At 40.7% G+C, this 26,213-nt stretch overlaps 1 protein-coding gene across 1 annotated transcript in view; it reads right to left on the bottom strand.

The window, feature by feature from the left end:
- LOC149222517 (elongation factor G, mitochondrial-like) overlaps positions 1–26,213 on the bottom strand; it is a 303,311-nt gene that overhangs the window by 238,380 nt on the left and 38,718 nt on the right. The window contains exons 2-5 of the mRNA XM_089385480.1: positions 13,325–13,546; positions 5,531–5,652; positions 5,209–5,359; positions 4,894–4,965 (exon numbers count right to left, since the gene is read on the bottom strand). Coding sequence (XP_089241606.1) covers positions 4,894–4,965; positions 5,209–5,359; positions 5,531–5,652; positions 13,325–13,546 — 567 coding nt within the window. The remainder of the gene's footprint in view (positions 1–4,893; positions 4,966–5,208; positions 5,360–5,530; positions 5,653–13,324; positions 13,547–26,213) is intronic.

The following is a 26,213-nucleotide window of genomic DNA, read 5'->3' on the forward strand; positions in this document are numbered from 1 at the left end:
CCTTCTAGGACAAGAAGTTAGATGTTCCATCCATCGGTCTCCAAATCTAAGACTAGTTGTTGCCATTCCTAGATCTGATAAAATTTGTTGTGCTGTCCTTCCAGCACCCAGTAAAATAAAAAAATTGTTGGTTTATATATCTACTAAGATCTCTTTGAAAATCTGATAGATCTATTGCAAATCTTTGTGGATTTGTGTTTCGGTCCTTTAAAACACCCACAAAATTTTATTTTCTGTCAAACCCTTCATTAGCATGGCCTTCCTCTTTACCTCTGAAGAATGACCTCCACCAAATCATCACTGTCTGATCTGTGCAAAACCCAAAAACTGGCCTCACTCTCAAAGTGCAAGCTCTAATACCATATTAATTTCACTGACCCCAATTACTCGCAATCTATCACCTAATAAATCACTTCTTTTTAATTTAATTAACTGCAAATTACCAAATAAAAGCACTGCTGAAATTTCCAACAGTTGAATAAAAGATAAAAACAACGAAAGTAAATTCACCAATCTCATACACATGTGCATTAACATTTGTTGTCCATTAACATTAGTTTTACAGCATACGAGGGTTTCCCATCCTACAAAATTAAATGCCCACTACGGAAAATTACAAACAGCAAAACCTGGAATTTTTTCCAACTAATAAAAACCCTCAAAACCTATTCTTCAATCTTTTTGGCTATTGGATCCTTCTCCCTTGCTGCCCCTTGTTCTTTTCCTTTGGAATTTGCACACTTGGATGAATGTCTTTCTCCACCCAATCAGTAAGATCTCACTATCTCACTGGCTTGTGCTCGCTTGATGTGTCTTCTCCCTTCAACTACGCTCCTTTTATAAGTTTGAGTTATTGACTGAATCCACAAACTTAATGTCCAAAGGATTGATGGTTGAGATTAGATCTCAACTTCACTTGAGATCAACAATTGAGATTCATTTAATTCACTAATGCAAATACCCTTTGCATTTCATTAAATTAATTCACTTTTTCTCATTAAAAGCAATAAATCGTTTAATTAAATTAATTTGCTAAGGTTAAAGGTCCTTTGGACAACATCCACACATCTTGACACCTAGACCTATGCAGAAGTACCTGTCTGATACTTCTATCATCAACACAAAACACCATATGGGCAATTGGCATGGTACACACAGCAAGATAAGCTTACAAGCATACAACACAACAGATTTTTTGCAAAAGATGTTTTGTACCTTTTCAATAGAGCCTATGCATAACAAGAGGGCCAAAAGAAACTTTGTACCCATCTAGAGAAGGAAAATAAATAGCTGGAAAAGAACAAAGAGTGTTCCCCTAAAAATGGTAATGAATAGAGTTGAGCAAAAAGTGATGATGCTCAAAATGAGAAGTACATTAACAGCGTAGGAAAAAGTGAGATTCACTAATGCAAATACGCTTTGCATTTCATTAGATTAACTCACTTTTTCTTATAAAAGGCAATTACTATAAATAATCATTTAATTAAAGTAATTTGCTAACGCTAAAGGCCCTTTGGATGACTTCCATACATCTTGACACTTCAACTTGTGCAGAAGTACCTGTCCGGTGCTATTATCGTCACAACAAAACACTAGATGGGCAATTGGCAAGGTGCCCACAGCAAGATAAGCTTACAAACATACAGCACAACATATGCTAAGTAACTTTTCAGTTGAGCCTATGCATAACAAGAGGACCACTAGAAACTTTGTACCCATCATGAAAAGGAAAATAAATAGCTGGAGAAGAACAAAGAGTGTTCCCCCTAAAAATGGCAATGAATAGAGTTGAGCAAGAACTGACAATGCTCAAAATGAGAAGTACATAAGTAGGAGAAAAGTAAACATTTTAAAAATTTAAAGACCAAGGATGTTATAAATCATATAAAATTGCAATACAGAAAAAATTGGAGCAAGCAAGTCGAGCAAGAACGCACTTGACACCATTACAAGTGATGGTTCAACTAAATGTGAGGACTGATTTCCCAAGGGTATATCAAGTATTTTAGCCCAAAGGGCATGGCTGGTGTGTGTTCAACATGGCCCAGACCAGAATGCAAAAGAACGAAAAACTTTAGTCCCAACCAAAAAGCAAAAGTGGAGAGAAGCAAAAGGCAGGCTCAGGAAGGTGCCAACTGATAATAGTAGACTTAGAGGACTAGGAAGCAATGATGAAAGATTAAAAAATACATTGAGAAATTCAAGAAGAAGCTCGTAGATGAGTTAATTTAGAGAGTTCAAATGTTCTAGCGGGATGAAAGATCAAGCCAAAAATTACATGATATGAATAGGTAAGGATAGCACATAATGTCCAGCTTTATTTAACCAAGCAGAAACAGATTTATAAAAGTAACATCAAAGGAATTTGATCAGAAATTTTTTAGCAAGGATTAGAAGCAATATTTCCAATTAATATAAAATGATTCCCTGTTTTGAACAAATTTACAAGTACTCCACATATTCAAAAGGCCCATGAATTTACAAGCATATTTAATAGGCAGTGCACCCTGGTCCCCAAGATCAATGTATAAGTTGCAAAGGCATGTATCAGAGTCTACAGGAGAAGGGCCTCTCTCTGTTATAAATATCTCCTCCAGAAAGGACAGAAGCTGTCTCTCATGTACAGGTTGATTACCTTGACATCTTTAACTGGATCCCTATTTACAGTCATATTTACTATAAAGCAATGTCACATGGTTCGAGTTTGAGTTCGGGTTCAACAATGATTAGGTTCGGTTTGAGTTTGAATTTTTTGATGAGGTTCGGATGAGGTTCATCTATATATATATATATATATATATATATATATATATATATATATATAAAATGAATTATAGGATAAAATAGTAAGAAATCAACATCAGTAAACATAAAAAAATGCTATCACGGACATGGAAACTGCAAGGATAAATTACAAGCTTGAGTTGTGACATGAAGTTATGAGTTTTGATCTATGGACTTGGTCAATGGCTATAAGATTCGATGATGTTCACCGAACCTCAAAAAAAAAATTAAGTTCACCAAAATTCGAACCTCAAGGTTAAAGTTTCACAAACCTTGTGACATATAGCTATAAAGGCGATTCGTCCATCATAGTCTTCCAGAGAAGGGCATCTCTCTGTTAAATATATCCCTCCATAAAGGAGAGAGATAGTCTCTCATGAACAAGTCGATTACCTTGACAACTTAACTGAATCCCTATTTACAGTCACGTTTACTATAAAGGCTATTCGTCTATAAAAGGACCTTAAAAGATGCAACTCATTGACCACCACAACATAAAAGCTCTATAAATCATTAAGGTAGATGATCAACAGACATGATAGAGCCCAACATTGGTGCAGAAGTGACAGGAGCACTTAGTACATAGTGTGTCATTAGGACCAAACCAGTTGACACCAAAAACCAGAACCACTAAAAAACAGACATAAAACTGCTCAACCAAAATATAATTAAAAATATTGAATATTCAAATATTGATTAAAAAATTATATAAATAAAGATTTCTCGTGCATATAGTATGTAAGGGCGAAAATCCCCAAGGGTTAGCTTAGTTGGTCGAATTCCCGTTGCTAAGTACCTCGCAAATTGGGAGGTCACGGGGTCAAATCTCTTCAACGCCCTTGGGGCTATGCCTTTGTTTGGCCAACGGGTAGATCCCTTCGGGTCGATCTGCCTGGATTTTCCCGTGGATGTAGCGGCCACCCAATGTCCATGAACCACCCTTAAAAAAGAGTATGTAAGGGTGAATATAATAAAATAGCACCGAATGTCATCCATATCTGAACCAAAATAAATAACATAAAAACTCTAAATGGCCTCTACAGTCCAAAAATAAGCATATTCATAACTCTACAATGTAATCATATCAAAAAATTATCAGAATCTTTATCTTCTGCGCAGGTAGACTCAAGATCATGACTCTGTGCCCTTGAAGATCAAACATCAATGTCTGTACCCTGTGGCAGTGGAAGCAGCTGCAAGTCCTCCAGGATAAGTCCATCCACGATAGAGGGAGGCATCATTAAATAGATGGAAAATGGGTTTCAGGATAGTTGTATGGTTTTTGTTTTGCACTTTTTGACTTTTTTCAGGTTTCCTGGGGAATGTTATAAACAAAATATATACAAAAATAATATAGATATAAATAATCATGATAACTGTAATAATGATTAATTAATTAGTGATTAGTATAGAAGAGACATGTCTCTAAGGACATGATCATTTGTGAAGGGGTACCTGCCTAGGTATATAAGCAGGCCCTCACCCTCATTTGTAATCATCTCACTTGTATTCAAATATTCTTATATAATATATTACCTGTCCAACTTCCATGATGGGCATTCTTATGTACCAGATATTCTGAGTATTCCACTGCATATACGAACTTTGTTCGTTGCATTGGTATCAGAGCATTCCTCTGAGTATACGAACTGTGTTTGTCACAGGGAATGGATATGCGCCAGTACAAAACCAGTCAAATCAACCTATTTTGACCAGTTCTCTTGTTCAAAGAGTTTTGGCCCGTTCAAGACAGAACTAGTACAGAATGGTTTAGATCACTGGTTACAACCACAAACCTCCAAAACCAGTCCAACCAACCTACCAAGAAACGGTGAAATTTACAAAATTATCCGCAACAGAACTTGCACTGAATGAAAGTAAAGCTAGTAGGAAATTTCTGAAAATGCTCACAGAATTATCAAAAAGTAGCTTTTTCTGAAACATCTGAAAAAAACAATGTTGAAACCAAGAAAGCAAGCATCTAAAACAAGGTTTTGAATAATCACAAATTATAACTACATTTATTCCATAGTCTGCCTGGCCTTCCTCGTTGCATTATAATATAAAATTTCATATAGATGCAAAGAACAACAGAACTCCAAAGCATACCTTGTTTTTGTATGCACTACCCATAAAGACAGGAACGAACTTAAGTGATATTGTGGCCCTTCGAATAGCCATCTGCAAAAATATGATCTAATCGTCAAACAGAAACCATAGACTTACATTCAAGAAATAATCTAGTAGATTTCTGACTTGATTATACTTGCACTGCCTGAAAACAATAAAACTGACATAAAAGACTCTTACAGAAAAGAATAGCACTCTAAGACAACTTTTGCTTGCTTTACTCACTAACAGAAATTAGCTAAACCAAAACTGATTATAATACATCACAGAATATCTTTCTTGTCCCAAATTCACCTCAAGATCATCAGCAGTTATAGGCTCATCATTGAGAAATCTCTCAGCTAGTACATCATCAACTTCTGAAACTGCTTCTATAAGCTCTCGTCTCTTTTCTGTTACTACGCTGGATAGATCTGATGGTATTTCGCCTGAGATGATTTTCTCACTGCAAAACAGAAGAAAGTTCTAGAAAATGCATAGCATGGAAAGGCGTCCACTAATCCATACTATCTTTCAACTCGATATCAACTAAACAAAAGAATGCCCAAACAAGTTTATTATTAATTATAAACACCATTAAGAAACGAAGGAATCTCCCTCAAATAACAAAACGAACCCATGAGCACCGTGGAAATAAATTGCTTTGCAGTGCACGAGATCAACAAGGCCCTGAAGCTCCCCCTCTAGTCCAATGGGAACTTGCACAGCCGCACAATTATGCCGTAACTTATATTTCGCCTGCAAAGAGATGTAAGAGACTACATGAAAACAAAGCCAAGAAAAATGTATAACACTTTCAAATGGTGACAGTGCAAGTCAAAATTTGTATCTTGCAAGAATGACAACAATTCCCATTACCTCATAACGATTGAGAAACATATCAAATTAGAATAATCAACTGTGAAAAATAATAGTTTCTTTGTACCTTTTGGAAGAATTGTAACATCCCAACTTTAAAATCCTTGTATCCGGATTGTACTTTATTGTAAATAAGCTTTCCTAGTTATAATGATCATTGCATACCATTATTGTAAAATGACAAGTATCGCCCAAATACCCTATAAGACACAGAACACACCAACTACGATGAAATATTCTCTTCTGATCCTTAATCATGTCTAGCAAAAAGGGTATCATTAACCCATGATATAATGTAATAATCATCAATGAGGAATCATAAACCCACAATATAGAGTAACACTTAAAACCCGTGTATAATAAAAATTAAATGGTTGGGTTGTGTCAATGATACTTATGATTATCATAGGAAATAACCATTAGAAACATATTACACAAATCAAGATCCCATTCAAAGCAGAATTCCATGATGTGGAAAGGATGGAGCACATTTCCCATCATAGTGCAATATTCCCATTTTCTACAGTCGTGTTATATTTTATGCCAGTTTGGCTTAGGAAGAGTTGGAGGAAGCCCTGAGAGAAATCTCTAAGTCCAAAAAAAAGCCTTGTATGTGAAATTTTTCTAAGTATCACTTTCCAAAGTCAAACCAGTAGAAGTCCGAATGACATTGCCATCCATCTTGATACACTTCATCAAAGAGTTGAGAAATAAAAGTTGCAGTATATGATTTATGCACTCATACTACTACTAACAATACATGTATCTCATTGGAAACTGACGTGCAGAGAATTTCACAATGTATTGGCCATACATGACCCACTTCGATGTCCTATCCATCCTAGAGATCAATTACAGTAAGTTGAAGCCAATCCTTTTGAGTCCCTTACCTTCGTTTAAATGTGTGATTGTGGTTTCCCATGTGATGTCTAATGCCATGATAGGAAACCCCTTCATCCTTAGCCTCCCTCGGTGACATGTTTGGCTATGGCCAATGTTTTTGCCAAACCATTGGGCCCCTCCTTTGCTAATTAGAATCTCTCTTGGGATTTTTGTGCACTGCTTGGGATCTTGATTAGTTGAGGAACCTACTTCAGGTTTCCAATATCCCTAATCCGTTAGGCACATTATTTGAAGTGTATATTTAGTCAAATTTTCCCCTAAATTGAGTGGCCTTTGTACTCATTCCAAATTGTGAGTTGTTTTAAGCATATCACTCCTGTGTCCAATTCTAGAGAGGCCACCTACACAATAGTTGGTGTAACAATTGGTTAAGTGTGTCAAACATCTCAAAATCTCTTTATATTACTTTTTTCCTCCTTGTTTAAAGTTTGTAATCTCACTCTTGGATAGGCAAAACACTCTAACAGTATTGTGATCTTCTTCCACATTCTACACTTTCGGGCCTGCTGGGATTTACTGTCTCTGTTAACCCTCCACCTATATGGAGGTTGCTACAATGCGTACTTTCTCCTCCATTTGGATTAGATCTTGTTGAATTTTGGGAGCTATGGTCGGTGCTCCTTAATTGTACTCCAATGGCCTCCATACAGGAGATGCAGGGAATATGACCCCCGGCTTCTGAACACTGGCTCTCAAACAGTCCAGTCTTGCAAAGTCATTCCCTTTGTTCAGGAACTTCCTTGCTTTTCTCTACAAGTCTGCTTCATCTCCTTCTACATGTTCACCACTGTCTTGCCTCTTTGCTTCATTTCTTCGGCCATTCTCCAACTCTCGAACAGTCAAACTCTCTCTGTCTCTTCCTTCTCACCTCTTGCATTTTGGTCCACAGCTTTTGTTCTCTCTGTGACATTCCATGAGGTAGGGGGGTAGGGATCGGCATTGTCCTTCTCCTAGGCTACCCACTCCACAACTTCATTGCCTGTCAACGCAGGCCAATCTGTGGTGAGGCAGCATTTGTGATACTTAAATGAGATCGATATGGACCTGCTCACAGTACGTCATTGGAAAACCAAACAATCACACAAGAGCCTTTCATAAGCCTTCCCCTCAAAGCTTTGGATCTGTATGTCCCTCCCTTCAGCCAGCCATCAATTTATTTTCACATAGACTTACAGATGTCTGTAATTCACATAGTTGTATTTAGATACACATGGTGCTATGAAAAAGGGTCATTACAGTGGTGACACAATTCCTCGACGATATGTCATGGGTTTATAGGCGTTGGCTTATAAATTGGGCTAGAGTTTAACATTTAATCTGGTGGATATAGGAGCTGAGGTTTAGTTCCCAACCAATGCCAGTTAAAGAAAGGCGCTTCGACAACAATCAGAAGAGATTGAGGGAAAAAGACGTTGATAGGACCTAAGGAACAAATGCAGTCAGCATCAAGTGGTATCAGAGCAGGTTAAACCTGCATGTTTGAAAAGGAAAGTGCAAATCTATTAATGTTGAAAATATTGTGTTCGATCTGTGTTAAAATCAGTTTAGCCATCATATCTGAAGGATGTCCACCAAATCATTGTTTCATAGGGAGATGTCGTTAAGAAGGAGCCATTGCTGAAGTGCCAAATGCATCTTGTAACAGATTGAGACTTGCATACCAAAAGAATAAGAAGATATGCAAAGAGAAGTTGCAGCAAACAAGTCTGAAGGACAACACAGTCCCAACTAAAGGAAATTTTTGGGCAGAAGTTATAAAGAACACAAAAGGTCTTGAAGCTAAGTTGCAGGAAACATGGGCAGGGGAGGAGTTTCCGTACGGAAACGGAAACGAAACTCATAATGCGTACGGTACGGCCCAGAAACACGTTTCCGGCCGTACTGGCACATTTCTCGAGGCAGAAACGTGGCCAGTACAGCCAGAAACGCGTTTCTGGGCTGTACGATGCCATTTCCACATGCAGTTTGACTTTTTTTTATTTTTTTTTTTATTATTTTGTCTTCTAATTTTTAATTAGGTTATTAAAATGAACTTCATGGTAATGTTAAATTCTTAAAGTAAAAGTGATATTCTCCTCTATTTTTCATTTTCACACTTAAATTTTTAACATTACCATGAAATGACTCGGGATGTTTGAGAGTGGTTTCGCCCTCATTGGATTTCATATGGAGAAAGTAGAATTTTAGATCTCACTCAAAATCCAGCAGACTTATCTGTTTTTCAAGATTTCAGGATTGGGGGGATTGCAATGTTTCCATTGAATTTTATCATGTACTAGGGTATGGAACTTGTATTTAATCAAGAGAACCAAGCCCTCTATGCAGAGGAGACTCCCAATAATCAAGGGCATGTAGGGTACTAGGGTATGAAACTTGTATTTAATCAAGAGCACTAAGGTCGTTCGATTATGTAGGAGGAGACTCCCAATCAAGCACGAGACAAGAAATTAGAAATTTCTCGTGGCTGATTTTGGATATTTCTAATTTCATTATGTGATCATTCATGAGTAAATGTGATGTAAATTTAGAGACTTATAGTTTATGCATTGACAATTGACAATTTTATCATAATGTAATAAATTAGAATGTATCATATATGCTTTATGATTGCACATATTTCTTAAATGTCCTAATATATATATATATATATATATATATTCACGTTTCCCCGTTTCCAAAATTTGGGGGGGTCACGTTTCGTACCCATGCCCGTTTCGGAAACTCGTATCCATTTCCCCATTTCATGCAACTTGGTCTTGAAGATGTGGGTTTGAGTAAAATCTCGTAGGTAAATTTGACTTTTACATTTTGCAGTTGACAGTTGGATAGAGCATGTGTATTGTGCAAGTAGCAAAGGAGAAAGAAGAGAGAAGTGTGGCATAGAATATTATAGCAAAGAAGCTATAATAACTTCTAGTTGCAGTTGGGTAGAAGTTGTTGAGGCAATACCACAGTTGCAACTGTGAGTAGAGTTGTGGAAGCTCTCAAGATAAGAGAGTAGAATGCGGAAGCCTAACAGGAGCAGAAGAAGATCAAAAGATTCTAGTGGAAGGGTCTAGGGTTACCAAACAACCACGTTCAAGAGAGAAGCTTGGTGAGGTATTGTGTAGCAAGGTGAAAAGACATTACTACAGAGGCTTATTTGCAGCTCACAGTTGAGCATGGACAAGCTCATGGAGAAAGATATGGAGATGACTATGGATGGTCAAGCGAAGAGTTCAAGAGAAATCCAAAACAAGATGAGAGAAGTTGCCAGAGCAATTGGCAGAAAGATGAGTGACAAGAAATTGGACAAAAAGATTGTTGAGTTAAAAGAACAACTCAGTGAAATGATGAAGCTGCTACAAAAAAAGAGTTGAAGAAGACCAGAGATGTGGGTTGAAGAAGAAAGTCAACTGGCCAATTGTGCAACTGAAGTTGAGGAAAGTTAAGTACAAAAAACAGTCCTTGGGAGCAAGACAAATAGTTCAATTTTGTGAGCCAGAATAGGGAACATTGCTTAGAGAGGATGATGAGGGAGATGAGGTACAAGCTGAAGGGCTTGGTGAGTGCTTGAAGAGCTTAATCCAAGACCAGGAGAGAATGTTAGAGGCATCAACAAACACAAACGAGTCTTGCAGTTTTGAAACTAAAGGTTTGTGTGTGTGTGTGCAGGTTATGAAGATGGATGGTCTCAAGAAGTTGTCATGAAAGAAGATGAAGAATTGCCTCAGGAAGGCATAAAAGGGGACAAGACCAAGAGAGAATGAAGTACAAGAGACAGTCAACAAGACCTCCTATTGACAAATTCAATGGGAATATTGGACAGATTGCAGGATAGCAAAGAGTCTCTAGTAAAAGAGGTAACAGATTTTCAGAAAGAAATGATTTTTTTGGAAGAGTGGCTAGCAAAGCGCAAGATTGAAAAAGTTCGCACAGCAGTTGCAGACACAGAGCATCCAAAAATACCCAACAGTATTGGTATAGTTGGAAAAGTCGAAAACAAAATGTTGAATTCAGAGGAGGAAGACAAAAAGCAGCCTTCTGAAGGAAAACCAAAGATAAATTTGCCAAAAGAGAATTCATCGAAAGGTAAAAAGGATGGAACCATGCAAGGAAGGAAAGTCAAACAGAAAAGCAAAGAGAAGATTTTAAAATTGAGACAACATTCTGAGCAAAACAAAGACATGCAGGAAGTCATAAGTTAAATTGGAGATTCTTCAAATGATGAAGTACGTGAAAACCTGAAATGGGCTATACACAGCACAATACAACTGCCCTATATATATTATATATTCATCCTTTTTCAATTTCGAATAAAATATCAGAGTTCTTTGTAATGTTTTGTGGATCGATCGAATGGTTCATGTGTCTGCAAATTCTATGTTTTTTTGTTAGTCCATATTGCATCAAGCAATCAAGTTCCATCCATGTGCAGAAATAGTGCTCGACAACTGTGCTAACCAGTCGTAGTTCCGAAGCAAGGAACCTGATCGGACCTGAGCATAACAAATATACATTTAATTTCCCTTGGCATCATGTTCCAACGTAAGGTTCTAAACCCCAGAGTTCGATCCTCCTGTAGCAAGGTTCCATTGTAAGGTTCCAAACCCAATGTCCAATCTTCTGGTATCACAGTTCTGCTGTGAAGTTCCATACCAGGCCTCAGTGATTTGCTTTACTTCTTGTTTTGCCGATATCTGATAGTCCGATTCCATTGCTGTCAACTAACAAAAAGGTTGCGATAGGAATTCTGCAGTCAGGTGTTGTCCATTGTGCTGGAACGATACCATACCGGGATTTTAATTAATTGTTCTTTGATAAAAGTAACAGTTGACCATTGTATCCCGATAGGTTGACTTCCCAGTAGTGTTAAGTGACAAGAAGTTGTCGGTCAAATGTTGTCCGTCACCTAGGACAAAACTAAAGTGTTATTTGTTATAACTTCCCATAGCACAGTATTTCTATAAGCATTGGGTTATAGTGCTTGGTCACATCGTGACATGCATTCTTCAGCAATATATCGTGGGTTTATAGGCGCTGGCTTATAAATTGGGTTGGAGTTTAACACTCTGTCCAGTGGAAATAGGAGCTGAGGTTTAGCTCCCAACCAATTGCCAGTTAAAGTAAGGAACTTCAACAACAAACAGAAGAGATTGAGGGCAAAAGAGGTTGATGGGAGCTGAGGAATAGATGCAGTTGGCATCACTATGAATTCAACATCAGGATGGTCCTTTAATGCTGAATATGTTTCCTATTGTGCCTTGCAAAAATATGTTACACAAGCAAAGTTATGGTCTGAAAAAGGCACCTCTATACTCCCCAATACTTTTTTGGTCCAGCAGCATGGAAAATCTATTTAAAACGCAAACGTTTGGTCTCCAAATGCATGGAAAATCTATTTAAAAACAAAAGCTTTTGGTCTCCAAATGCACGGAAAATCTATTTAAAAACAAAAAATTTGTTCTCCAAATGCACTTCAAATACTTCTACAGATAAAAACCTCATTTGCAGTCTAAAACACCAAAGTTAATGACAAAGAACAGTGAAAAACTGGTTTTTCTTATAATTTGCTGTCAATCAAGTTGACCATATGGACTCGCAAAGTTCTGATCAAACTCAGCACATTTGATAACTTTGTCAAATTTGAATAAAATATCAACTCAGCTTGACAAACCAACAACCCAGATTAACTCAGGAAAAAGAGATCCCTTCCTTGTTGCAGTCACAAGTCAGTCCTTAACAAGTCATGCAGATCACTATAGAAAATTTATTCAGTATTATTCTGTATTGCCAGCACAATTAATGAACTCTTAAAGACAAATGTTGACTCTGTATGATCTAAATAGTGTCAAGCAACGTTTGAAACTCTAACGAACACACTTGTTGATGCTCCTATCCTCAGGTCTAAGACTTTCCATGCCCATGACAATACATAAACAACACTGTGGATACAATCTTAACTCAGACAGGAGAAGGGAATATTGATCACCCAAAGTTCTATGGAAATTGAAAGCTAAATAATCTAGAGAAAAAATACTCAGGACAGAGAGGGAGGTTCAAAATATGGTACTTACACTGCAAAAGTTTAGACATTGTCTGATGGTCAATCCCTTTGTAATTTATACTATCCATCAAGCCTTGTAGTATCTTGTTGATAAACATCTATAAGGGAGGCAAATTTTGAAGGTAGTTACTTTTTTTCTTATTTTCAAGTGGTTGTGACTCGTGAGACCAGGTCAATCCCATATTGGTCCAGCGATATGGAGAAAGTCACAACAGGAATAAGCAATGATCTCCTAGATGCTCAAATATTTAGAGTTGAAGCAATCCTAACAGAATACAAAAATATTGCAAACATTCTTGAAAATCGTCAAGCACCTATGTGACCCGCCTTGTATATTTTTGTCACTTTTCTTACTTCATATGTTGTAACTTGTTCTTTTATTCATAGAACTTACAAATAAACAATAATTCGTGTGGCGCATGCTAGGATTTGTAACCATGAAGAGGCAGTTTCCTCGATGTTCAAAAGACTTATTTTGCACTCAAAACTGCAAATGCAGCTAAAAATTGTGTTTTCAACCACCATAACAGCAAATGCTAATTATTTCAGAGAATAGAAACATTGAGAGAGAGTGGGGGTCAAGAAATTGAAATAAAGAATTACCTGGTCAAGAACCTTCCATGGATCAGCTCCCATTCGATCCAGCTTATTGATAAAGATAAGCCTAGGAACCTCATACCTCCGCATCTGACGATCAACTGTAATAGACTGGCTTTGCACTCCACCAACACTACAAAGGACTAAAATGGCACCATCCAAGACACGCAATGCTCGCTCCACTTCAATGGTAAAGTCCACATGACCAGGTGTATCAATAATGTTAACCTGTATAAACATACCCCAATTTGAAAACAAAACACAATATTATAAAATAGCGGATGAATAAATTATAAACAATCTTTTAAGAGAAACATATTGAGCTAGAGGTAAAATAATGAAATAAGAGAACAATGCAGTGTCTGCTCATTTCAATAGTCGAGGATGAAAATTGAAAAGTTGAGACCTATATGAACCAAAAAAGGTGTCATGCCTTGTTTTCTATGTAACAAAGGGAGCATTAGAATGGCTTGGGCACAATCATATATCAAAGAATGGAAACAGGCATGTCACATTACTTTAGTGTGACTAAGAAAGAGAAATTCATATGTTGGAACACTCTATAGGAAATTAGCTAGACTACAAACAGTTGAAATTGATGCAGTGCAAGTTGGTTGATACAAGAGTGTACTAAAAAAAGGAATGTTCTTGAGAATAGTACAACAGAATAAAAATTTGTTTCAGACATCAACCACTGGACAAAATGTTTGAAGGAGCTTGCCCACAACATACAATCTATGTCTTGTAAGCAGTAGTTGCTATCACAAGAGCTCCAATTGCTTTGTATATTTAGACTTCGTAATCATGCACTTGCTATCTTCTGTAGCATATCCTTAGATAGTTTAATGGCAATGTTTTCCTCTTTCTTGGACATTCAAATCAAGCCTAGCCATAGAGCAATTTCGAACTCATCCATCTCTCCAGTTTCCAGTACTAATCTCAATTCGACAATTTGGAGCTTTTGATCAAATTGATTGTATGTCTTCTATATTTTCTTCCACAGCTAGAACACCAATGTTTTTCTTCTGTCATGAACCTTCAAAATAGCTGAATAAGCATGACCTATCTTTGCAACAAGTGGGTAGTTTGAAGACATTTCTAGCCACTTAAGAATTACCAACAGACCATGGACTAGATTTGTGGTGTTCTCTTGACAACATTTAAGAGCCCCAAAGCATGTTAAGAGGATCTGACATCATCATCTTCACAAAGATTGACAATGATTGAACAACATATTTCCTACAGAGATCAATGAGGAGTTACAAATAGAGACGTGAAAATCATTTTCCAGTTTCATGATTGAGAAACAATATCAAACTGCTTGTCCTCTATCGATTAAAATCTATGCATTCCAATTAGTCTCTATAGCATCTATAAGTTGCACTTAGCCTTTTCTGGAGAGTGAATCACATTGATATGCACAAAAATACCAATAGACATACATAGGTTTCTAGGAAATCTATAGGTCTCGATTTGAACCAACCAACTTCTACAACCCAAAAATGGTTGTTTGGATCTGACCTTCTTGTTTGTCTTATTGTAAGCAAGCTACAAATGTGTCATTTTTTATGCTGCCTGTTTGCTCTTCTTGAAGGGCTCACATAAAGTCTTGGTAGAGGAGAGTGAAGTAATAGAAGATATGCACTTAACTTACGAGAGAAAGTCCCAAGACAGGTTGGTTTCTCTAGAAGAACAAATAGAATCCTTCTTATCATAGGTTATAGCTCAACGAGAAAATCTTGATTCTGAAAGAACAATAGTGTTACTAATGAAACTCAAAGACAGATTCCAAAACATTCTATGCAAATCACCATTCTAGAAATATCTCTATTTGAATGCATATCCTCTCCTACCATAAAAATGATTAACAACAATTTAGAAGAGATAGTTACTCTTCGAGAAAAACTAGCTCCTAACAAAGTAGATCAAAAAGATGTGAATTCTAAAATGGATTCTATGAATACCATCTCTATAGTCCAAGCTGCAAAAGGCTTCAAGGACCTCCAAACCAAACCCATTAGTGAATGTTATCATTTAGGCCAAATTTGACGGAAAAGAAAAAGAAGCAACCAAACAATGCAATGTAATTCAAATAACAAGATTTAGGTCTATGATGGAGGACGTTTGGAAAGGGAAGGAAGAGTCAATTTTCTTCCTCTTCTAAATCCATTCATAGAGAACGAGAAAGAAAGAAAGAAATTATTTTAATCTTCACAAATGACCAAAGTAAAATAGAAAATAACATAGGGGCTGAAAAAGTAGCTAAACACTATGTTGTAGCGGCTGCAACACCCTCCAAAATTTTGGCTTGTACTCAAATTTCAGAGCCTATTGTGGATCCTGTGATCAATCGTTCCTTAGTCACTTATTGGTAAGTTGATGATCTCAAGCTCCCCTTTCCGATCTTAAGAGTCATTCACGCTTTTATCTTTCTACAGTATGTGTCATCTTTGGGGATGGGGATTATCGCTTGTTATGCAAAGGGAAGTTTGTTTTGCTTCAAGGGGAAATCTGCCTAGCCTCCCTTAGCATTCAAAATTGTGCAGTGGTTTCCTCCAGTGTCCTTCCCTCAGCCGAAAAACCACTGTCTCCAAAAACTACGCAGTTTTGTCCCTCAGCTACTCAGTCTGCCTTGCATCATGAAACTACGCAGATGTGTCCTCCCAGGGCCTCATCCCGCAGCAGTCACTACCCATTGAAATTGCGCAGATGTGTCTCTCAGTGATCACAAGAAGGATGACATGCTAGGGGACTCTTAGAGAGCTGAGGAAGAAGATAAGCAGACCAAGGAACCCAAGGTATGATAAAAGATCAAGACCGCATTAAGACTCCCTCTAATGCACAACCCTTGGAGGGTAGGTATGAAAAACAAAGTACATATTTTGAAATACACCTCTTAGTGTAGCTTGAAGGACTGCTTATCATTGTCATATCATTTTGTCTTCAATGACGTGCATAGTTGCAAGCACTGAAAGTCATTCCATGTGTTTTCTCTATGTGTCTTGCTCCCTTTCGCTTCCTCAACCAACTGTCATATTTTGGCATGTTGACTGCTTTTCCATGCTTTTGATCTTGTTCTGGTGATTTCTAAGGTTTGTCTTTGTGTGTTTGGGTTGTCTTAGCTATGTGAACACCCATCGCACTCACACACAAAGTTGTAAGCATTGTCGCACAAGTGTCGTCATGATCGTCCAAAGGTCTATCCCAAGTGTCACACTTGTCGCTTTTAGCTCTAGACAATCCCACAGAGGGTCATGCTTTGCTATGTTGTCACGATGGTCAATGTTGTCATGTTGTCGAAGTACGCTAAGTGTGTGATCACAATGTCAAGTCATCACAAGTTCACTTGCCTCTCACACTTAGCCATTTTCCTGAAAATCTCTCGACGGAACAACCCCACTTCACCGGACCCCGACTGAGCTGCACTGCACAGTATCAGCCCTCAGTGTTGTTGCTCTACTGTCTAGAATTGCGCAGTTCTTTGAGGTTGTTCTCCGGGTCAGTTACACTACGTAATCCCAGAGATGAGCAGCCTGTCTTCCTTCCCAGAACTGCACAGAAATTGCCTCAAAGCCCGACCTGAACTGCACACTTCGCAAGATCAGTTATCAAGCCTCCTTCCCATTTGCTGGAACCCCGCATTGCGCAGAAACTTGAGCCTGCACTACTCCCAAAAAGTGCGCAGAGGTGTCGTCCCAATGACTTCCCTCAGCCGGGGCTCACTCCTCTCCAAAACTGTGTAGAATTATCCTCGGGTCCCTTTGTTGTCTTGCCTTGTCTTCCCTCTGGAAACTGCGCAAAGGTGTCCCCAAGGATGCCATCTTGTAGCTGCCACTGGTGTCCTTAACTATGCAATTCTACCTCCCAGTGGCCTCTGCGCAGTTTTCCCCGACAATGAATATTGTGCCCCAAAATTCCCTGTCCAAGCCTGAGTTGCGCTCTGCGCAGTCTCAGTGACCAGTCCTCACTCCCTGTCACCAGTAACTGCGTAGTGCGCAGTTACTGAGCCATCTCCCAGCCTGTCATTTGTCCAAGGCCCGAGACACAGAAAACAATGCATCGTGCTAGACTAGGAGGTTTTGTATTTGATGTCGTCCCGTCATGAGTGAATTGTGAGAACAGGTACACTAATATATCATGGTGAGACGACGAACGGGAAGAGGGAGTGCACATGCTATAAGACTTACTTGCAATTGGACGAACGAACAAAGCACACCAAGCAGCGAGTGAAAGGAAGCCATGCATGGAACCATCTTACAAGACCAAGACCATCGAAGACCTCGCAGCACCAAGCCATGCGGAGGAGAAGAAAAAGCACACCCGAGAGTACATCCATCACTTAGCATCGCAGCAGCTTGACATGGACACCACAGCCAGCCAGTACATGTCAACAATGTCGTGTCAAGTTGTGTCATGAGTTGTCAAGGCCACATCATCACCATGGGCCATATCTATTATAACTGAATGTAATGTAAAGTGGAAGTCCAATGGATGCACACAAGAAGTTGAAGAGTCATGTCAATTGAAAAGTCATAGGAAGTTCAACGGTCATGAGGGTAGTCCAAGAGTCACAAGGGTCAAGCATCACCCTTGGTTATATATACCCCTCCCATTGTATAAGCAAGGACTTTTCACCTTGGCTCCTCCCACACAGCCTTGAGAGTAGACAGTCAATTCTTTGAGGAGCAAGGAGTGGCTCCAACGTCCCACTACTGGGACTAGTGATGTATGGTGTACAGATGTGTCTTGGGACTTTTGCTTAATACAGAAGCTTGTTAAGGCCAGCGCGTTTTCATGCATGTTTTGTAGATGTTTGTAAGACTATTCTTTTGGCATTTGTAATACATGTTTGTTTCACTTGTACCAAGATAGTTGAACTACTTCGATTGTTTTTGTACTTACAGTGTTGGGAATGTGTTGTACTGGTTATCACCGTTCTCTCATCCCTGTGGAATACTCTGCGGGATACTAGATAGACCACCTTTGTGTATTGGTTATCACCGTTGTCATATCCTTGTGGACTACTCTGCAGGATACTCAACAGACCATCTTTGTGTTCTGCTTACAACGACCGTCACATCTATGTGGACTACTCCATCGGGTGGTGTACGTGTTGTCCCCTTCACTTCGGTTTTAACGACTGCCGCATCTATTGTGGACTATTCCGCTAGATGTTGGACAAACCTTTCTGGTTTGCATGTGTCTCTTCCTGGGTAGTACCATTACCTGTCACTTAGAGGCTCACTTTACTCTCTCCCTTTGCAGTAAGAGGATCGAGACACGAGTTACATTACACACTCACCAAGCACACTTACCTTGTTATTTGAAGATACCAGCGTAACACTCTCATGTGCTGATAGCCAGAGCCAAGGCAAATCTCTAAGTAAATGGCAACTAGGCCTTTCTACTAGATGGGACTCCTACACCAAACGGTGTGAGGTCTAGTTGGGACTTCATATCGGGGAGATCCCCTTGGTTGACAGATTTTCAACATCGTCAACAAAATGGCGCTAGGAGGGCCAGACGACAGGCTGTGCACGTTGAGTCAGGTTTGAATCTCTTAATTTTAAAATGGCTCTTCCCGAAATCATAATCCTGGGATGTTTTTCCAAAGAGCTTAATTGTACCATCCCTGCAAAACTCATTCATGACCTATCCGAACTTAAGTTCGATGGTGAGGGTGAATCAACTTTTCGTGAACATCTCTTTCAAGTTGTCCGTTGTTGTTTTTGTAACAAAGTAGGTTCCGAAGATGTCATCGCTAGATTACTCACCCTCACATTTGAAGGTCGTGTTAAGAAATGGTGTCATACATTACCCATTGCTTCTATCCATTCACTCGCTCAGCTTGCCAAGATGTTGTGTAAAGCTTTCGATAAGTACAACCACCAAGATGTTTGTAAAAGAATCTGTCGTTTAAGAATGGAGCCTGATGAATCAATTGAGGACTTTGTTGAGCGGTTCCTTCACCTCTGTTGCGAAATTCCTAACCAATTTTTGAACTTGGATTTTGTGAGACAAGAGTTCAAACGCTTGGTTCATGTTTCCCAATACGGTGAACCTCTTGATTTCTCTTCTTCCCTAACTCTTGCGGATCATGAGGCACCTCAGACTGCAGAGGAGGAGCCCACTACCCCATTTGTTCCTTGTCCTCCTTTTCCGGTCTCGATGTGGGTGCCCCCTTGCAGTGATCATGAAGCTGAGAAATTTGCGCAACATGTCCCCAGCTCATCTTCTCATCCGTCTCCAACGTAATGGAGGACATTCCACAATGGCTCAGGGAGCCTACAACAAAGACCCACTCCTCCATTTCACAAGAGGACGTCAACGTTCATAACTCAAGTCTCGAATCTGATCTGCATCTCTGCCATCCTTTATCATCTACAAGCCATGACTCCTTGTACCATGACTCACTTGATCAATCCACTTCACCAGCCAATTGCTCGCATTCTCTTTATTCTCAAGCTGCTAGCACAAATTGCGATCAGGTGCAAGGCAGTCACATTAGGACTAGAAAGGTGAGGACACTATCAATCTTCCCTCTCTGTTTCAAAATTGTCCGCATCAAAACAATGGGTTTCCATTTCTGAACGATTCTCAATTTGCTAATCTCAGTGGAACATCACGTACAATCAATTTTTTCGATCAACCCCCATTCTTCAACAATCATCACTCCTATGCTTCCATATGTCGTGACGAACGCCCAAGCACATCATGTGATCTTCCGTTTTCTCATGAAGACTCTAACTCAAATCTAGAATGTGCTCCAGTCAAAGAAGACATCCATATCGAAACTTCCTCTCCACCTCACTTTCCCTTGTGTCCTACCATTCGCACACATCTACATGCGGCGGAGATGCTCCATGTTCTCTTGCTTCTTCATCTGATGAGCTATCTCCTCGATTGACACAAGACGGTGAGGTTGTCCATGATAAAATCGAAAACAGTCTAATCGCACAGGACTCTTCCCACCCCTCATCATCTCTTATGTTGCATGAAGACAACTCGTCAAATCAGCTTGCTCATGCGAGCTCACCAATTCATTTATCTTTGGACGTACCATCAAAAGAACCTCCTCAATTGAGAAATCTGATTGTTGTTGAAACTTGTGACAGAGATGGTTGCCATCCAGAAGAAGTTCTGAAATTAGCAACAACAACCACCCTCAAGCCATGCATGATTTGGTTCAAGCTTCAATGTGATTCTGCAATTCTAGAAAGTTCTGGGGCGTGCTAGGGAGTCGAAGCACTTCAATCTCTGTTGAAGGTTATGTCAGCACCTCGCGACTCTGGTAAGCCCCCGAAACCAAATCAGATCTAGTTTCTCACACACAATCCGTCTATCTGCATGGTTGCACTCAATGTGAATTCCCGTGTGAAAAATGTTTGGTATTCCGGGTGTGATCTCTCAAATTTTCAAAATTTCACTTATAACGACTATGGTGGCTTCATTGGAAATTTCATTACATGTAACCCCGACCGTCTAGCTGTTAGGATAGGAGTAGGATTAGTTGCATCTTAGTTTTCCTTTCCTTGCACTCATCTTGCACTTGTTCCCAGTAATTTGTTTTGGTTTTCTTATTCCGGTTATACATCATGTTCACTTTAGTCATTTTCTTGGCTTTCGATGTTGGTTCCCTGGTTCTGTGTCTTTATTTTTGCTTTGTTTCTTTCCTTGTTCAATTTTCCTTTTATTTTCACTACGCGAATAAGTGTTGTGCATGGACCTGCATCATGGCTTCTGAATGTGTATGTCGCTGATGTTCAAAGAGTCTTGTGACACTGTAGCCCTTGGCTAGTCCTGTGTCCGTCTTCCTTGTGTTTGGTTGTAACTTTTGGCCAATGAAGTCTTGACGGAAAATACGATCCGTTCATAAGGAGAGCTTTGGTCCAACCATGAACCTGTGTCCAGTCTGGGAACCTCATGCCTACACTCAGTTTTATGCTTTGGTGTGTTCAAGCTTATCCAACTAGTAGAAACAGAGAAGGGGAAAATCTAAACGAGCAAACCTGAATCAGAGGTCTTTACATGCTTCTCTGAAGGAACAACCTCTCCTACTCTCAATAAGTCAGGATCCCTCTTCCGCCCCAAAAATAAATAAGTGCCAATGCATAATTCTCTTTCAAAAATAACAAAGACAAAAGAAGAGAAAGGCTTCCTACGCAGAGAGGTGAAGCAAGCAACTCCACCGAGGTACTATCCAGGCTCGCTGGCAGTGGAGCAATGCTTGTGTTCTTGCGTGACTCTGTCGAGGTACTGTCTGTTGATTTGGGGTAGCATCGGATGTGCTCTAGCCACGAAATTTGGTGGAGAGGTTGGGGCACATTAGATCTCCAATACCCAAAAAGGGTTTGGGCACATTCTAAACAGATCAGGAGATATTAAAATAATTAATATTTTTAATGGAGTCCCTAAGTCTAAACCTAGGGAAAATAAAATATTAATGTGTATTAATATGAATCTATGTTATAATGGTCCAAAAGACATGGATCAAGCCAGATCTAATCTTAGCCGTTGATTAGGGACTTAGTCTCAGTTGTTGATATGTCAACGAGAAAAGTGTAAGAGGAGGCTCGAGGGTCACTTGGAGAGTACACCAGAGTGATCAGTGATTCTATTCTCTAGAGCAAGGTTTGCTAAGAGAGGTAGAATCAGTGATCGGGAGAGCAGCTAAGGGGCATTGAGTACAGAGAAACAGAGAAGGCAGAGATTGTGCCGAGAGAGCAGCGCAGCAGCCAAGGAGGGTGACGCAGAGCCATCAAGAGCTCACGCAGGGCCACACAGAGGCAGCCAAGCACTGCGCAGAGCACCAGAGGGGCCAGCGCAACTGATGCAGAGGCTCCCAGAGCTGACGCAGGGCCTCCTGGGGCTAACGCAGGCCTAGAAACGCTGACGCAGGGCCAGCGTGAGATAGAGAGGGGCTGACGTTGCCCAGTTTGGGCGGACGCTGGGGTTGCAGAGCAGTTTTGTGCTGAGGAGCTGTCGGAAGGATTTTTCGGGGTTTCAGCCAGGAGATTTCTCTCAAACTGTGAGGTATAGCTGCTAAGGAAATTCTCTGTTGGGTAGGCCAGTTTCGGCACCCAGATTGTACTTTGATATTGCTTAATAAGAAAACCCTCAGATAGTTGCACCGGTTTTCCCACATTAGGTATTTCTAGGGACAATGGTCCAAAAATAATGGTGTCATGTGGTGTGTTTGTTCTTGTTTCTGTTAGTTGTTGATCTGTAATATGTTGAGCATGCATTGGTGTTTGTTTTCAGTATTTACTTTGTAAATAACTTGTTAAAGAAAAATAACAAGTAGGTAGGAATAAATCAGAATAAGTGCATGAAGGGTTTTTAAACTAAGTAGACTTAGAAACTTCAACATGGTATCAGAGCGTGATTGCATATCACAGGAGGACTAAAAGACATCAGCCGAGCGGAGCAATAGCAGCAGAAAACAGTTGTCCCGAGGTGACAGAAGTTGTTTCTAGCAGTGCAAAAGCCAAGAAGTGTGACGCAGAGCCAGCCAAAGCCACGCAGAAGAAGCCGGGAGCTGCGCAGAGCCTCAAAGAGGCCAGCGTTATTGACGCAGAGGGCCAAAGGGCTGGCGCAGACCCATCTGGGGTGACACAGAGCCAGCGTGAGGCAGAGAGGGGCTGACGCAGTTCACAGAGAGGCAATTGCTGGAGTCTAGAAGGCTGCAGAAATATTGCAGAGTGGAGCTGGTGAGGTATTGTAGTTAGAACAGTACCTGACAGAGCAGGGCCAGAGGAGTTGTTACCGAGGGTTTCTAGCCGAGGAACCTGGATCAGCAATGCAATTGCACAAGACGATCAGAGTAGGGGGCATCTCGACAAGCGGCAGAAGGATTTCCAGGAGGGAAATCAGGACTCAGAGGGAGTCCAGAAGAGAACTTCTAGACAAGAAGTAGAGACTCAGAGGAGTCGAACAAAGAACTTCCAAGAGGGAAGTAGAGGAGCGTCATGGCACTACACGGAGTAAGAGACCAGGATAGACTAGACAGAGCATCGAACTTTGCAGTCTGGAAGGCCAGAATCTTATCAATGCTTGACAAGAATCGTGTCAAGAACTTCGCCTTGAAGGTTATAGCTATCCCAGTCGACCCCAATGATAACGACAAGTACAAAGAGGCGATGGCGAGGGCCAAGTGCATTATCCTTGACGGGGTCAAGGATCATGTGGTACCACATATAGCCGAGAAGGAAACGGCAGTTGAGATGTGGGAGGCTCTCAAGAACCTATACCAGCATACTTCTGTGCAGAGAAGAATGTTGCTCGAGAACCAGATGAGGTCGTATCAGATGAAGAAGGGTCAAACGATTGACTCCTTCCTCAGAGGACTGAATGAGATCCGAGATCAGTTCACTGCTATAGGAGCAACACCGGATCAGGAGCTTATGGTGAGGACAGCCCTGAATGTTGTCTCAGAAGAGTGGGAAGTGTTTGTCCAGAGCATCCTGGGCAGAGGGACTCTCCTACCTTGGGACAAGATGTGGGCAGCTCTTCGCCAGGAAGAGATCAGACGACAGTCAAAGACAGGTAGCAACAACAAAGGGATCAAGGTCAACCAAGAGGAGGAGGATGTGGCCCTAGCATCTGAGGGAAAGCAGGAGAAGCGGAAGAAGAAAGATCTCTCCAAGATCAAGTGCTTCCACTGTGGGGAGATGGGTCATTATGCGACCCAGTGCCCAAGGAAGAAGAGTAAGGGAGTCTTCCGAGACTAAGGCAGCGCCAACACGAGCAAAGAAGGAAGTTTTGACAAACAATGACTGAGCCATGAGTGCACACGCGCCACTGGAGGGGAAGTGGGTAGACATCAAGTTGTAGTTAGGCGGACTACAGACGATGAGGGGCAGGATCCTCGAGGTACCCAACCTCTTGGATTAGACCTTGCTACGAGAGCCCCGAAGAGGTGTAGCAGGACTGGCTGAGTGGGTAGAGACGGATGCGGATGGAGCGACAGAGAGAGCTATAGTGCAGGAGTCCCGAAACAGCGCAGAGCTAGCAGGCTGCAATAGTGTGAGGGGCACAGGAGCGTTGCACCAGTGCAGGAAGGCACAGAGAGGCATGCAACGGTGCGAGATGCAGGGAGTTGTTGCAGCAGCGCAAAGGTCAGAGATAGGGAGCACTTGTCAGCGGCAGAGGGAGCTTTAGCATCAGTGGGTGTTTCTAGCCCAACAAGGAGGTCAGTTGGGAGATCAGTTACCTACTTCTCAGTAACTGAGTCGCAGTGTAGCAGTGGGCAGCACGATGCAGCATGATGAGAGGAGGTGCAGTGCGGATGCAGTGATGGGAGAAAGGACCAGCAGCAGCACGGATGCAAAGGGAGTTGTCGTACAGATGCAACAGTGGCAGTGGCAGAACCATGGGCAGCAGTGCAGGAGGCAACAGTGCAGAGGATGGTGGGTAAGAAGGCCTAGCATCAGCACAGGTACCGATGGGAGTGTTGATTTGGGGTAGCATCGGATGTGCTCTAGCCATGAAATTTGGTGGAGAGGTTGGGGCACATTAGATTTCAATACCCAGAAATGGTTCGGGAAGATTCTAAACAGATCAGGAGATATTAAAATAATTAATATTTTTAATGGAGTCCCTAAGTCTAAACTTAGGTGAAGTAAAATATTAATGTGTATTAATATGAATCTGTGTTAGAATGGTCCAAAAGACATGGATCAAGCCAGATCTAATCTTAGTCGTTGATTAGGGACTTAATCTCGACCATTGATATGTCAACAAGAAAAGTATAAGAGGAGGCTCGAGGGTCACTTGGAGAGTACACCAGAGTGATCAGTCATTCTATTCTCTAGAGCGGGGTAGAATCAGTGATCCGGAGGGCAGCGGAGGGGCATTGAGTATAAAGAAACAGAGAAGGCAGAGATTGTGTCGGGAGAGCAGCGCAGCAGCCAAGGAGGGTGGTGCAGAGCCAACAAGGGTCCATGCACGGCCACGCAGAGGCAGCCAAGTGTTGCGCAGAGCACCAGAGGGGCCAGCGCAGCTGACGCAGAGGCTCCCAAAGCTGACGCAGGGCCTCCTGGGGCTGACGCAGGCCTAGAAAGGCTGACGCAGGGCCAGCGTGAGATAGAGAGGGGCTGACGCAGTCCAGTTTGGGCAGATGCTGGGGTTGCAAAGCAGTTTTGTGCTGAGGAGCTGCCAAAAGGATTTTCCGAGGTTTCAGCCAAGAGATTTCTCTCAAACTGTGAGGTATAGTTGCTAAGGAAATTCTCTGTTGGGTAGGCCAATTTCGGCACCCAGATTGTACACTGATATTGCTTAATAAGAAAACCCTCAGATAGTTGCACCAGTTTTCCCACATTGCGTTTTTCCGGAGACATTGGTCCAAAAATAATGGTGTCATGTGGTGTGTTTGTTCTTGTTTATTTTAGTTGCTGATCTGTAATATGTTGAGCATGCACTATTGTTTATTTTCAGTATTTATTTTGTAAATAACTTGTTAAAGAAAAATAACAAGTAGGTAGGAATAAATCAGAATAAGTGCATGAAGGGTTTCTAAACTAAGTAGACTTAGAAACTTCAACACTATCCAGGTCTACTGGTAGAAGAGCAACACCAGAGATGAAAAACTATACTCTGAAAATCTTAAGCTCAAGAGCTAAACTACCCTTCCCAATTCAAAACATTGCGATCTGGCCAAATCTCGTGTTGTGTTCAACTGAGTAGGTACAAACGGGACCATCTCCGACCATGGGGTAAGTGGGGAAGCCGAAGTAATCTGCACGATGAATCAATACCTCCTGAAGGACCAAGGCCCTACACTAAAATGAACCAAAACAAAGAAGCTGGAATTCTACCAGTGTGTCACCAAGTGTTGTAGCGATTGCAACACCCTCCAAAATTTTGGCATGTACTTAAGTTTCGGAACCTACTATGG

The sequence above is a fragment of the Pinus tabuliformis genome, chromosome Q (assembly GCF_031772625.1).
Source record: "Pinus tabuliformis cultivar Carrire ecotype Pingquan chromosome Q, CPIR1, whole genome shotgun sequence".
Taxonomy (NCBI): Eukaryota; Viridiplantae; Streptophyta; class Pinopsida; order Pinales; family Pinaceae; genus Pinus; species Pinus tabuliformis.